The sequence below is a fragment of the Danio rerio genome, chromosome 17, assembly GCF_049306965.1.
Source record: "Danio rerio strain Tuebingen ecotype United States chromosome 17, GRCz12tu, whole genome shotgun sequence".
In the NCBI taxonomy this organism is placed as follows: Eukaryota; Metazoa; Chordata; class Actinopteri; order Cypriniformes; family Danionidae; genus Danio; species Danio rerio.
In genome coordinates, this window is record NC_133192.1 from 27,266,136 (window position 1) to 27,279,810 (window position 13,675).

Genomic DNA, 13,675 nt, shown 5'->3' on the forward strand with positions numbered 1-13,675 from the left:
CTGTAAAATAGTTGAAGTATGATGTTAAAAACAATCTTTTGTGGTACACATCATATAAATGCAACATTCAGGCAGAGGGTGAATGTCTGTGACCAAAATAGTTTTTGAGAAGGAGAATTGTCATATATTAGTGCTTTATTTCAAACAAAAACATGGTTGCCTACATATAGCTATTAAAATGTGTGAGTTAAACAGGCTTGACATTATCAGTTTATCTTAGAGCAAGCCCTGTTTTACCATAAATGTATAACAAATAATGTGTGTTTTCAAGCATGATGCAGAAAAAACTTGTTCCCTATGTGTAGCGAAGTTTGAATTAGCTACATAGAAATGGTTGTGGTTGCAACAAAGTGGATTGCCAAGCAACACAGATGCAGGAACATACTCGGGCACAAAATACTGATGTAATGAGGTCACAGGTGTATGCTTGTGGAGCAATTTACCACAGCTTAGAGTGCAGCTCTACCAACCATAATCAAAGACATAAAATTAAAAGTTAAAATGTTTAAGATAGGCATGTTGAACATTTTTTTAAAAATGGATACAAAATATTTAATAACTTTAATGATACTAATGCTTGTTTAAACAAACACATTAAAACACTAATATGTAAAAATGTGATAATTAAAAAAAAATACATGTTTGATGCTAAAATATGAGTTAATAATATAAAACTATTCAAAAGTTATTCAAACACATACAAATGTGATTAAAACACGTAAATAATAAATAAAACAAAAAATGTGCCAAATAATATTTTACAGCCACTATGGTCCGTGTGTTCATTGTAATCCCGGTGTATATAATCTTATTTGGGGATCTAAGAGATTAAAATCCCTGCTCTTTTTCAGTCTATTTCAGTCTTTTCAGATGTGATTAAAAAATACAATTAAGAACACAAAAAACATGACTGTTTAGATATTTCAGTTAAATTAATTGTTACTTCTGCACGATTAGTAAAGTGTAACTAAGTATAGTTTTAAAGCATGCTGCTATTATGTTAAAAATATATTATAATTTGTAACTTTTTTATATATATATTTTATTTTTTATGGTAATGTACAGCAACTTGGCATTATCAATACATCTTTACTTTATAAAAAAGGAAACAGGTGCAAATTATCTACATAATACATTACAAAAAATAATTGTAAGTAAAACAATACATAAATATAATAAAAAAATAAAAATGACTAGGGCTTTTCATGTAATTTACACTTTTCTATCAAAGACAGAAGATTAATTGCACTTTTTGTTTTCATTATCTTAAGGAAGTTTATAAATGAAAGAATATATATGAAAGAAAAGGCACAAAACCTTGGTTTTATTTGTAACATTCAAAACCTATCCGACCTCACTACTAAGCCCCACCCACTCTCCACAGTTGTCTTCCAGTTAGAGCGAGCCTTCTTTTTCACTTCCTCCAATTGGAGCTACGTTTGCTAAACAAACGCTCAGATCGCGCCTATCTTATTGGTCGAGCAGCGTTCTGGTGTTACGCTAGGGTTTACGCCGACGTTGGGGGCGGTGAAGGAGGGGCGACTCTAATGGCGCATCGCAGTCCGACAGATCCTGCTCTCCACAAATAAACAACAGTAGCGCTTCACGATCTGGCCTCGTTTGTACTTTTGCCAGTTGCACCGCGCTGCAGCCGCGCATTGCGCTTTTGCTCATTGAGCAAACCGCCGGGGCTTCTTCTTAGCGGCTGCTTGGAGCACAGAGGCCCAGAGGAAAGACGGAGGATCGGTGAGTGTGCAAACATGTTACCATCTGTTTAAATGAACAATGTTTCTGCTCCGAGTGTTACTTAGTACGTTAAAAGTATAGTTCATACACAAAAGGACATGCGTCCTCATTTAATCACACCAGAGTTGCTTCAGATCTGCAAGACTTAACGTTATTTCTTTCAAAGAACACAAAAGATGTTAGGTTGAATGTTAAAGATTGAAAGTGAACGGGTCGACTGACATAACGTTAACGTTATTGCCTGACATCTGCGCGTGTGTTCCTCTCAGCAAAGTCATAACGTAACCTTATAGGATTGAAATGAAATGAGGGTGTGTTAATAATGAGAATATCCAAGTCAAATATGAAAATATCCGAATTATTTACAATGAGTCGATCATATAACGTGCTCGAAGTAAGAGATGGCGTGTCAGAGGCAAGCTTTGATTGATTTTTAAACATTTTTAGACCCTTAACTGTAAAGCCTGCCAAATGAAATGTTAGTCACACAAACAGGACAAGAGAAATGACAAATTAGCATAAACATTTTTTTTATTAAACTCTCATTTGACACCTCAGGCTTTTATGGCACATAGTGTCAGTTAAGCATTAGATAACATCTTGGTTTAGATAGAGGTAAAGTTGGTTTTATATTTGCACATTTATTCATTTAAAATTCCCTATATTGTTTATCATGTTATGTACAATATTTGATCAGAGTTAGCATGCAAGTATGACTACTAAACAACAGTAACAAACTATCTAATTCACTGTGAACGATGCTGTACTTTGATAGTCATTGGCTGCTTATATGATTTCCCTATCTAGAATTCACAAAGAATACTTTTCTGAAATTATATTATTAAGGAGAATGTTTGAATATCCGAATATAAATCAACTTCTATTTGGTTTAGTCCCAGAGCTCTGAGTGTCAATGAAGATTATAAATGGATTTATTAGTGTAATGTAACCCAAAAGAAGACAAGTAACGGCAGTCCTGAGCTTCATCAGTCTATATTATATGTTTTCTAATATTCATCAGTTTATATGAATTCATGGAGTCTAAAAATATATAATATATTATATTTAATGTATAAACAATATAATTTTTAATCATATTTGCCTGAAGGTGTATATTTTAAGAATTCTATTTAAGTGGCTTTCAGTTGCTAAAATTTATCATTCAAACATGTTTTATCTAACAAGTTCTAACTTCTAAGACATCTAAGAAAGGTTTATATATCAAGTTTGTGTATTTCAGTTTCACTGTAGCATTTAGAACTAAATGTAAACCTCCTTGTTCCTACATAATCCAAGTTTGATAAGTTAACCTTTATTTTAAAAATGTGTTTTACTTCTTTATAGATAATATGTAACAAGTGACAAAATGACATCAAGATTTAGTAAAACGTACACGCGGAAGGGAGGAGAAGCCAGCTCAAAGTTTGACGAGGTGTTCTCTAACAAGAAAGCTACACTCACCACCAAATGGGGAGAGTCCACCTACAAGGCGCATTTGGGCATCAAACGACCCTCATTCAAGCCAGATGTTTCAGAGCTGACCAAACGACCCCGCTTTGATGATGACGACAGCTCAGAGGATCCTTTTGGCTTTGACAGCGATGATGAGTCCAAAACAGTCACATCCAGAGATACTGCTCAATCTGAGATGGACTCGGATACAGCAGGACCCAAGAATGAGCAGTTAAAGACCCAGACAGAAAAGCCCAGCAGGGGGACACTAGTGACCAGTACTTCTTCCTTGGGGAGTAGTACAAACATCAGCAGAGGGGCGGTTGGTGTGAATAGCCCAGGTAAGAATTTTTTTAAATCAGCGCATCATTATTGCAAAAACACTTTTGTGGGATATTGTACACCAAAATGAAAATGATCATACATGAGTAGACATCTCAAGTTATTCCAATTCTGTATGACTTGCTTTGTTCTTTGTGCTAAGGGTGTTCAGAACTGGTTCGTCAATGATTTATTCTTCAGTTCATGTATTGAAGGATCAAATTCTAAACACTTTTTTTTTTAAATCATGAATGCATCCAAAAAAGTAAGAAACGCAAAGTTTTTTATTTGGTTCTCTAAAATTAAATTTTTCAATTTGATCTCTTTAACCGCTTTCTTTACATGGCACTTTTATAATGTAGATTGTCAAAGCAGCTTAATCTAAAATTTCTAGTAAATTGAAACAGTGTCAGTCCAGTTTTCAGAGTTGAAGTTCAGTTTAGTTTAGTTTAGTTCAGTTCAGTGTGGTTTAAATTTCACTGCTGAAAGTCCAAACACTGAAGAGCAAATCCATCGATTGGTGGCTCTACATGTACCAAGCCAAGTAAGCCAGTGGGAACAAAAGTTCACCAATTGATGAAAGTGAAGAAAAAAAAAAACTTTGAGAGAAATTCCACCCGAAATGTTTTAAGCTTTTAAGAAGTTTAATACATTGTAAAACAATCCATATGAATCAAAGTTTAATTCCTATCGTCTTAAAACACATGATCATTGGGAATCTATTTAAAGTATAGTTCAATTCATTCTTCATCTGTTGAACATAAGACATTTTAGTTGAAAGTTGGGTTCTTGGTGATTCAATAAACTTGAAGTTAATTGATATAAAAGTATGGATATACACTTGGTTCTCATTATAATTATTATGGAGTGAAATTATCAGTTTAAAATAGTGATGGATCAATCAATGCTCTTGCAAATTGATCGTTTCACTTCTGTAGACCCCAGTGTATCAGCAGGAGCCGTGGGAAATTGATTTAGTTTTGCCACTTTTTTTCAATGTGCTTGTAACATTTTACTCGCAATGAATCACTTTGTAAAAGCTAATAAAATCCTTCAAATGAAACTGTATTAAAATATAGATAGATAGATAGATAGATAGATAGATAGATAGATAGATAGATAGATAGATAGATAGATAGATAGATAGATAGATAGATAGATAGATAGATAGATAGATCATGGGCTTATTACATGTTACTAACTATGACCTTCTAGATCACCTTTAGTCAGACCCATATTATAGTGTCATTACAGTGAGCTCATGCTTTTGTGCTACAAGGGGTGATGAGGTCACAGTGTTTCTGCAGCAGGTTATACTGGTTTTCTCCAGTGCTGAGAATAGCTGCTGTAGTCTTTGCTCTGTGGTCGAGGTGCTCATGCAAGCACACTGGCATGGATTCTGGGGCTCAGCAGGATATTTTCAGCCCTGTGCAGTTCAACACTTTCCCTCAGCTCTTTAGCAAGGCTAATTACAACCATTAGAGGAGCAGTGAAACAAGGACTCAGGTTTTGAGAACCCTCGGAGGATCATAAAGCTTCTAATAGTTATAATTATATCTATATTTTGGGTAAACCTTTATTATGATGTTTGAAGTAAAATTTACACACCCACTTTATTTCTTTTGTGTTATAGAAATGAAGATATTTTAAAGAATTTAAGTTTGTTAAAAGCACTGTAAAATCCTGATAAAATTGTTCTTGTGACTAATGTGTCCTTGACAGATTCATGAGCGTGATTCATGAACAAGTTTTAATGAACAAGGCTTAATTTTGTAAATTCAGCTCACAGGAACCCTAATTGAATCATTCATGATCCAAATCTCCTTGTGCTCAATTGAAAAAGTATCCTTTTAAAAATTCAGGGTTGCAACATTTAGCTTTTTTTGATGTACTATATTGCATAAATTATGCATTAATATGTTGCAGAAGTTCATTTATTATATATATATATATATATATATATATATATATATATATATATATATAATATATATAATATATAATATAATATATAAACAAACATTGAAGTTTAAACCGTACTGTGGGATGTCTGTTTTATCATTGCTAGAGGTTATATTTAAACAAACATTATATTTTACATATATTGACATGACATTGTGACAGTTTTTTTTTTTTTTTGGAAAACCAAATCCACATACACACAGACACATTCACACACAATTGTATTTTTTATATATTTGTATTATATTATAAGAATAGTTTCCCATAATTCTGTATTTTGTAATTCTATAGTATGTATTTCAACAATAGTTTTTATTTAGTTGTTTTTATGTTTGTATGTAACCAACAACAATTGATCTATATAATATAGTTGTTCAGGCTTTTAACTTTTTATTTATAAAGAACCATTTTCTGTTTTATTTTATTCTGCATTTTCTGTTTTCATAACATGGTTCCAACAATTTTGTAACACAAGACACACCGCTTCAATATTTCTCTTTATCTTTGCAGCTAAAACTTCTCCAGCCTCTTCGTATGTCACTGGTACTGTAGGAACCTGGAGCAAATCCAATGTTACAGTAAGTAAACAGCTCTCCCAGGTCTCCAGCTTGAAGACCCCAAGTAGAGGCATCTCCAATGACTGGGACAGTTTTGGGGAGGACTCTCCTCCTGGAGCCGGTGAGGGCAGTTCTACTCAGACTAGTAACTCTTCTGATGAGCTCAAGAGTGCAGAGCAGTGCCCTGCTGAACCTGAACCTCCAGTGGAGCAACCTGTTGACTTTGAGCAGCTTCCGCTTCTTAAACCATCTAGCGACAGAGTGTACAGACGACCACGGGGTAAAGAGACCGAAAGTTCAGCTGCTGGAGATACAATTCCTGCTGTGAGTTCGGTGTCAGCTCCTGCACCAGTGATGAGCAGCAATGCAGGGGTTGCTGGGAGTTCTGGGGTGAAGCCTCCTGCAGGTCGGGGTAGAGTGAGGGATTACACCGTTCTTCACCCGTCTTGTGTGTCCGTGTGTAATGTGACCATCCAGGACTCCATTGAAAGGAGCGTGGATGATTTTGTTATGCCAGTGCAAGCTGACATTGGAGAAGCAGGAACCTTCAGGAGGAAAGCAGACACACAGGCTCCTAAACCTACCAGGTACAGTCCAAACATGCTCTTTAGTTATTCAATTTAACCAGTTTTTATTATTAGAACATTAAAATAGGGTTGTCGCAATATCTTTAATTTACATTACGATACTATACCAGCTGAAGTATTGGGTTTACAGATAAGTATTGCGATACTGTAATTCATAATTCAAATCTATGAATTGTCAGAAGTGTATATTTTAGATGTTATAACAGGCCTACTTAAATTGAATACATAATTCCCTTATTATTGAAAAAAGTATTTGCACATCATTTCACCTAAAATGCATTGGTTCTTTTTGTTTATTTTGTAGATGACTGACCAACAAAAGATACAAATTATACTGTACGAAATTCGTTAAAAAAAAGAGCAAATTTGGCTAAATGAAGTGGTCAAAAAAATGTCAACGTTTCCTGTTGCTTTTTTGGGTTTTTTCTTTATTATTTTATTTGCCTTATAAGGTAAGAATCCAAAGTAATTTAAAATTTTACTTTGTGAGTTTTTCTTTTTAAGAGATTGTTACGGTTGTTGTAGCTACTAAATCATATTGACAGGAACAGAAATGAACTGGTTCAGTTGTGCGTTTGAACTGAAGCATCAGAAAACGTGCATTAGGCTACTATAAAAGGCGTGAATTCTACACAGTTTTACTACCTTAAAGATCTCCACTGACTATTTAAATAAAATGGTCTATTGTTGCACAATCATGTGAGCATTTTAGTCCACATGCAACATTATGTATTGTAGACTTGACCGTTAATGACGAAACTACTGTTTACAAAGTACAGCCAATATTTTGGAGCCATAGTATCACGATACAACCATAGTACCTTTAAACCGTGCAACCCAACATTGAAGTGAAGTAAGCATGGTTACACATTACTCTGAATTGGTCCTCTGATTTTAACCTATCCAAGTGCATATACGCAAGTGAGAATTGATTGAACTCGCATACACCCAGTGAGCATACACCCTGAGCTATTGCTTCCAGTGCCTGGGAAGTAATTGGGGATGAGGTATCTTGGTCAGGCACCTCAGCTAGGTATCGAAGATGAAGATAATTCTTTCCCCTCCTCTTCAATTTCAGCTGGAATTGGGAATTGAACCTTTCAATTACACGTTCAACTTTTAACCATTAGGCCACAACTTATTTATTATGAACTTAATCTTAATGTGTCACCTTTGCACACACTAAGGTTTAAAAATGGTTTCAAATGAAATTATTTTTTGATAAGATCTTAAACAATAATTTATTTCTCTATATTGTCCTGTCTCTAGTGCAAAATGTACATACAGTTGACGTCAGAATTATAAGCCCCCCTTTGAATTTTTGTTCCTTTTTTTTTTAAATTTCCCAAATTATGTTTAATAGAGCAAAGAAATTTTCACAGTATGTTTGATAATATTTTCCATCTGGAGAAAGTCTTATTTGTTTTATTTCGGCTAAAATAAAAGCAGTTTTAAATTTTTTTGTCACTTTAAGCTGTATCGAAGATTCTTGAAAAAGATCTAGTAAAATATTATTTTCTGTCATCATGACAAATATAAAATAAATCAGTTATAAAAAATAAGTTGTTTAAACTATTAAGGTTAAAAAATGTGTTGAAAAAAATTTCTCTCCATTAAACAGAAATTAGGGGAAAAAAAAACGGAGACTTCAACTGTATATATATGTTTTTGAAAATGTAACACAATTTTCTGTGAGTTTGCTTGAACCGAAAATGAATATCTGTCAAGGTGTTATGAAAATGCCTGTTTGAATTAAGCAATAGTTCATAGTGTCGCAAATGTGAACATAACTTGCAGCAAAAAATATTTTCATATTCTCACATTGTGTCTAATGAAGTAATTATTATTTATTTAGCCTTACATTGTTACATATTAGAGTCATTAGTGTTTTACAAACAGAAGAAGATATTTGTAATAAAGTTTAAGAAGTTTCTTTTTGACAGCCCACACAACTACCATTTTCAAGGCTCAAAAGAGTAGTTAAACATCACTGACTCACCCTGGAACCACTTCACTTCAACTGTAATAATAATTTATTCCTTACATTTTTATAGCGCTTTTCTGGACAGTCTAAGCACCTAACACATTTTTTGGGGGGAAATCCTCATCCATCACAAGTGTGCAACATATTGTGCCAGACCGCACACCACACACCAGCTGATTGGCGAAGAGGAGACATAAAGCCAATTATGAAATGGGGATGGTTGGTAATCTATGATGAACAGAGGCCAGTGGGCAAATTTGGTCAGGATGCCGGGGTTAAACCCCCACTTTTTTTCAAATTTTTAATGACCACAGAGAGTCATGACCTCAGTTTAAAGTCTCATCCAAAAGACTGCACCCACTGAACAGTATGGAGTCTCTTTCAATATACTGGGGCGTTAGGAGCCACACAGACTACATGTTGAGCGCCCCCTGCTAGTCTTACTAACACCACATCCAACAGCAACCTAGCTTTCCCATGTAGTCTTCCATCAAGATACTGACTAGGTGCAGCCCTGCTTGGCTTCAGTGGGCGACCATGTGAGCGCTGCAGAGAACTAGATACTGGGAAGCTCTCTGTCTCTCTCCCTTAGTTTATCAAATGCAAATCATTCAAAAAGTATTTGCAAAATTATTTCTTTAAAAAATGAAAATCTTTTTAAAATGATTTCAAGTTTTACATTGAAACCACTGTATATTAACATGGTTTAAAAAAAAAAAAAAAAAAAAAACACCAAAAAAAAAAGCATGTTCAGTCATCTAAATGTCTGTCTTCATGTCTTCCTCTTTACATTAATTTAGGTTTAGACCCACTCAGAGCAAAAGTAAAAAGGAGACAAAACTGGAGTTTTTTGGCTTTGAAGAGAACGAGGCTCAGGACGCAGATGGAGACGCCACTGGCTCTGGCAGCACCAGCTACAAGATCAAATACTTTGGTTTTGATGATCTGAGTGAGAGTGACAGCGAGGATGATGATGATTCAGCAGCTAGAGAGAGGAAAAAGAATAAGAAAGCAGAGGCAGAGGCTTTGTCAACCGGCACAGGAAGTCCACAGTTCAGCGATTCGCAGGAAAGTCAACAGAGTCAAAGCAGCCTAAGTACAGGTACCCTTAATAAGACATCTATGGTAATGCACCTATTTAGCAGAACATCATGGGAATTTATTATTTGTTGAGCAATCTCTGGATTTGTGTTGATTTCCTTTTTTTCTTTGTCAGATTCTCAGGAGTCACTGGATGAAACGGGAGCTACGGGTTCACAGAAAGAACGACACAGAAAGCAAAGCAACAAGTCAAAGGAGATCGGCCGCAAGATCTTCAGTGGACCAAAAAAAGTATGACTAAAGAGCGTCAGCAGAAACTGTCCACTTTATTATCTTTTTACTTTCATTTCCAACATTCAATTTTGTACTCCTTTGCTTTGTGTGTGTTGAATGCAGTCTCCTGCTAAAGCTGTATATAACGCTCGTCACTGGAATCAGCCTGAGTCGGAGGAAGTTCCAACTCCTGCTTCTCATACTGTGGCTGTACCGGTTTGTAAAATAACTCGTTCAGGATTTCTGAACTTATAATGGTTTATAACGTGTATAATGAATAGCTTATAACGATTTTCTTGCACATTTAATTGTTATTTTGGCCTTACAGAAGCCAAGTGCATCCAGCAGCAGCACAAGCAGCAGCAAAGACACAAATTCCCATAAAGATGATGGAGTGTTTAAAGCTCCACCGCCTCCACCTAAAGTCATCAAGTCTGTCACCATCCCCACTGAGCTGAACCAGGACATCGTCACTGCACTGAAATGCAGGAAGGAGCACAAGGAGGTGAGCACTACATGCGTGGATTTAATGTGGGTTTAGACTGTTGTCATGAAAGTAATTATATTTACTTATAGACCATCATTTATGCCATCATTATTGAATAGTGCTTTGAGATCGAGTGAGAAGAGGTTGAGTCTGATTGCCAACAATTACCATGTAGTAGAGTAAATGTAAGTTCTATTAAATGAATACTTTAGACGTATATTAAAGGAGCAATTTATTGGAATATCTAATTTTGGGTAATAAACAATGCCATTTTTTGTGGATTTGTATTTATGCTAGTATATTTTAGCAACCATATTGGTTTTAGGCTCTATTATAACAAATACTATGAAAAATATGCAGTTACGCCTCTTTTTAACATTGTGCATTCCTGAATATGTTCAATGTGAATGACTTGACAGTAGCATTCTTGGGGATGCACTAAGTAAACTTAATCTGTTAAATATGCATTTCGAAGAGAACAAAACAAATGTATACATATATATATATATATATATATATATATATATATATATATATTACACATGGAATGCCAACCAAATCAGTTGCTTGGTGCCACTATCTCTAGAAGTTTCAAAAACTGACTTTAAATGTTGGTGACATTTTTATATATATATATTTTTATTTTTTATTATTTATGCTTTAGTTAAGGGAGCACATCTTTTTGTATAAATAGCAACACAGACTTTTTAATGTAATGTAATCTTTTTGTGTCTGTGTGTGTGTTTTTGTAGCTGTATACAGTGGTCCAACATGTGAAGCACTTTAATGATGTGGTGGAGTTTGGGGAGAATCAGGAGTTCACAGATGACTTTGAGTATCTAGAGACGGGCTTGAAGAGCACACAACCTCTCAACACACGCTGCCTTAGGTGAGAGAGTATTCAGCACTATTTGCAGCGTCATGTCTGTAGTTTTGAATGTTGTAGAAAATCATGTCAGTACAACCAAAATATTCATTTGCAACACACTTTTGAGAAGGCATACAACATTTAGTTTTTCAATATGCTAATATATAATGAAGTTTTGAAATCATTGTGTTGCAAATTATTATTTTTCATTTATTTAGCTTTATTTGTTAACTTTCAGCACATGCATTTTGTGCTTCAAATTTTTTTTGGGTGTTATTCAAGATTATTTGCCTGAATATGTCAATAAATGTTTTTTTTAATTGTAGTATTTTATTGATATCTTAAACTAGTCATTCATTTAATATTTTCATTCTAGTCATTTTTTATTAGCTTTTTTAGTTTTAGTAGTTTTTGTACATTAAACTTTTTTTTGTACAGAGTTTAATTTTTAATTGAACATTTTTTTAAATTAAATTGTTATTTTATTTAACCTTTATCTTATATTTTTAGTATACAATTACATCTCAATTACATTGGCATCTCTTTAAATACACTTCAAAAAGCCTTCCCACTCACAAACCCACACGTTTATCACAGAAATCTGTTTTCTTCTTCCATTTCTGACTGCAGTATAATCAGTCTGGCCACACGCTGTGCCATGCCAAGCTTCCGAATGCATCTGAGAGCCAGAGGGAAGGTGGCGCAGGTCTTTAAGATGCTCAGTGATGCTCAACAGCACCCGGTGAGTGTCTCATCCACTGCCTAACCAGCAAACCAACTAATCTGTATAACAGAGGGCGGTTTCAAACAATCACAGCTCTATCATTATGAACACAGCTACAGTGCAGTGTGGAAAAACAGTTTGTTTACTTCATTAGTATACATTAATTGGAGATGTAATCATCTCTGCCAGCGGATGAGCGAGAAATGCAAACAGACGCTGAGCTGTTACACTGGAAATCTGCTTAGTTCACTTTACACAGATGCTGTGTGGATGTTTGCCTTAACTCTTTCTGCCTGACTTAAGTGTGTTTGTAATTAATTATTTTTTAAAAAGAATAATGCTAATAAAAAGAACTAAATCCACCAAATGAATAAAGACAGATGTGTTAAAAAAACTAAATCCACCTTATGAAGCAAAGGATGGATGGTTTATATATATATATATATATATATATATATATATATATATATATATATAATTTTATAAAAAAGTTTTTTTCCAAAAAAAGCTCCATTTCCACACTATTGTTTAATTATTTTAGTTATTTTCGAAAAAATGGTCATCCACATTAAAGTGACTGAAATGCTTTCATTCATGTATTGCGCATACACACAGATGCACAGATGTAAGACGATTTTACCTGCATCAAATCCGCATAGCATTTGTTTATATGACATCTCTTTTACGTCTATTTCCACAGCTGAACAATAGTTCCCAGTCAACATTCTCTGTGGGGCTGCACGATATTGGAAAAGAATTTACATTGTTATTGTTAATTAAATATATGAACAATATCAAACTCGTAGCAGTGTGCTATGGCTGTATTTTAGCACTGGGGGAAGGCTTGCATTGCGATATTACCTTTATACAACAGTTCGACGGCACAATCTTGTACATAAAAAAGATAATCAAACACAGAGAATCTAAAACCCTTTTGTATTGGGAACTACTTTCTTCCGCCATTTATTCACATTTGCAGCTGATGTCAGAACAGCAGATGCCGTTACTAATTCACCAACTTTACTTTAGAGATGGTGTTTGAATGATTCTCTATAGCGTAATGCGAAGCGGCGCTTCTGCTGTGTGACCCTCTAAGGTGATGACAAAACAGCAAATTTTGCTCACATTTTAATATTATAAGGCTAAACGTGACATGAAATGCCCTCCGTCTACAGAGCATTCTTACCAGACTGCTGTTGTGTTTGCAGTAAGCAGGGACGAGGCTGAATCCAGCTTCTTATTGACTATCAGGTCCACCTTAAAAACTACGAGGCTTCCGTTTTTCAGCTTTTTAATTCATGTTCAAGAGAACACCAAGCAAGGGCTTATGCGATTCTGGCGCCATCTTGTGGATTGACAACTTCAACTGCTGCAGACGAGCTCTCAGAAATTGTAAATATTTTAAAATAGGCCCTATTCTTACAAATAAACTGCGTAGTTGCAATCTATCCTTACTTAACTTTGCATGTCTTGCGATGTGACTATTTCAGACGCACACATTGCGATAACAATGCTCATATTATATATTGTGCAGCCCTAATTTTATGTCCTTTGAAGAAAAGCATGTACAAGCAGACATTCATAAAACTGTCAAAATGGACAGCATTCAAAACATCTTTATAGTGTTGTCCACCTTGTTAGCTGAATTGGTCACTAGACTGTCACATTCATCA

The 13,675-nt window shown here is 34.8% G+C and overlaps 1 protein-coding gene across 1 annotated transcript in view; it reads left to right on the forward strand.

The window, feature by feature from the left end:
• The first annotated feature begins 1,526 nt into the window (after positions 1-1,526).
• wapla (WAPL cohesin release factor a) overlaps positions 1,527-13,675 on the forward strand; it is a 29,987-nt gene continuing 17,838 nt past the window's right edge. The window contains exons 1-9 of the mRNA XM_683513.9: positions 1,527-1,746; positions 3,091-3,539; positions 5,992-6,625; positions 9,410-9,711; positions 9,826-9,941; positions 10,047-10,139; positions 10,252-10,428; positions 11,163-11,299; positions 11,909-12,020. Coding sequence (XP_688605.6) covers positions 3,113-3,539; positions 5,992-6,625; positions 9,410-9,711; positions 9,826-9,941; positions 10,047-10,139; positions 10,252-10,428; positions 11,163-11,299; positions 11,909-12,020 — 1,998 coding nt within the window. The 5' untranslated portion in view covers positions 1,527-1,746; positions 3,091-3,112. The remainder of the gene's footprint in view (positions 1,747-3,090; positions 3,540-5,991; positions 6,626-9,409; positions 9,712-9,825; positions 9,942-10,046; positions 10,140-10,251; positions 10,429-11,162; positions 11,300-11,908; positions 12,021-13,675) is intronic.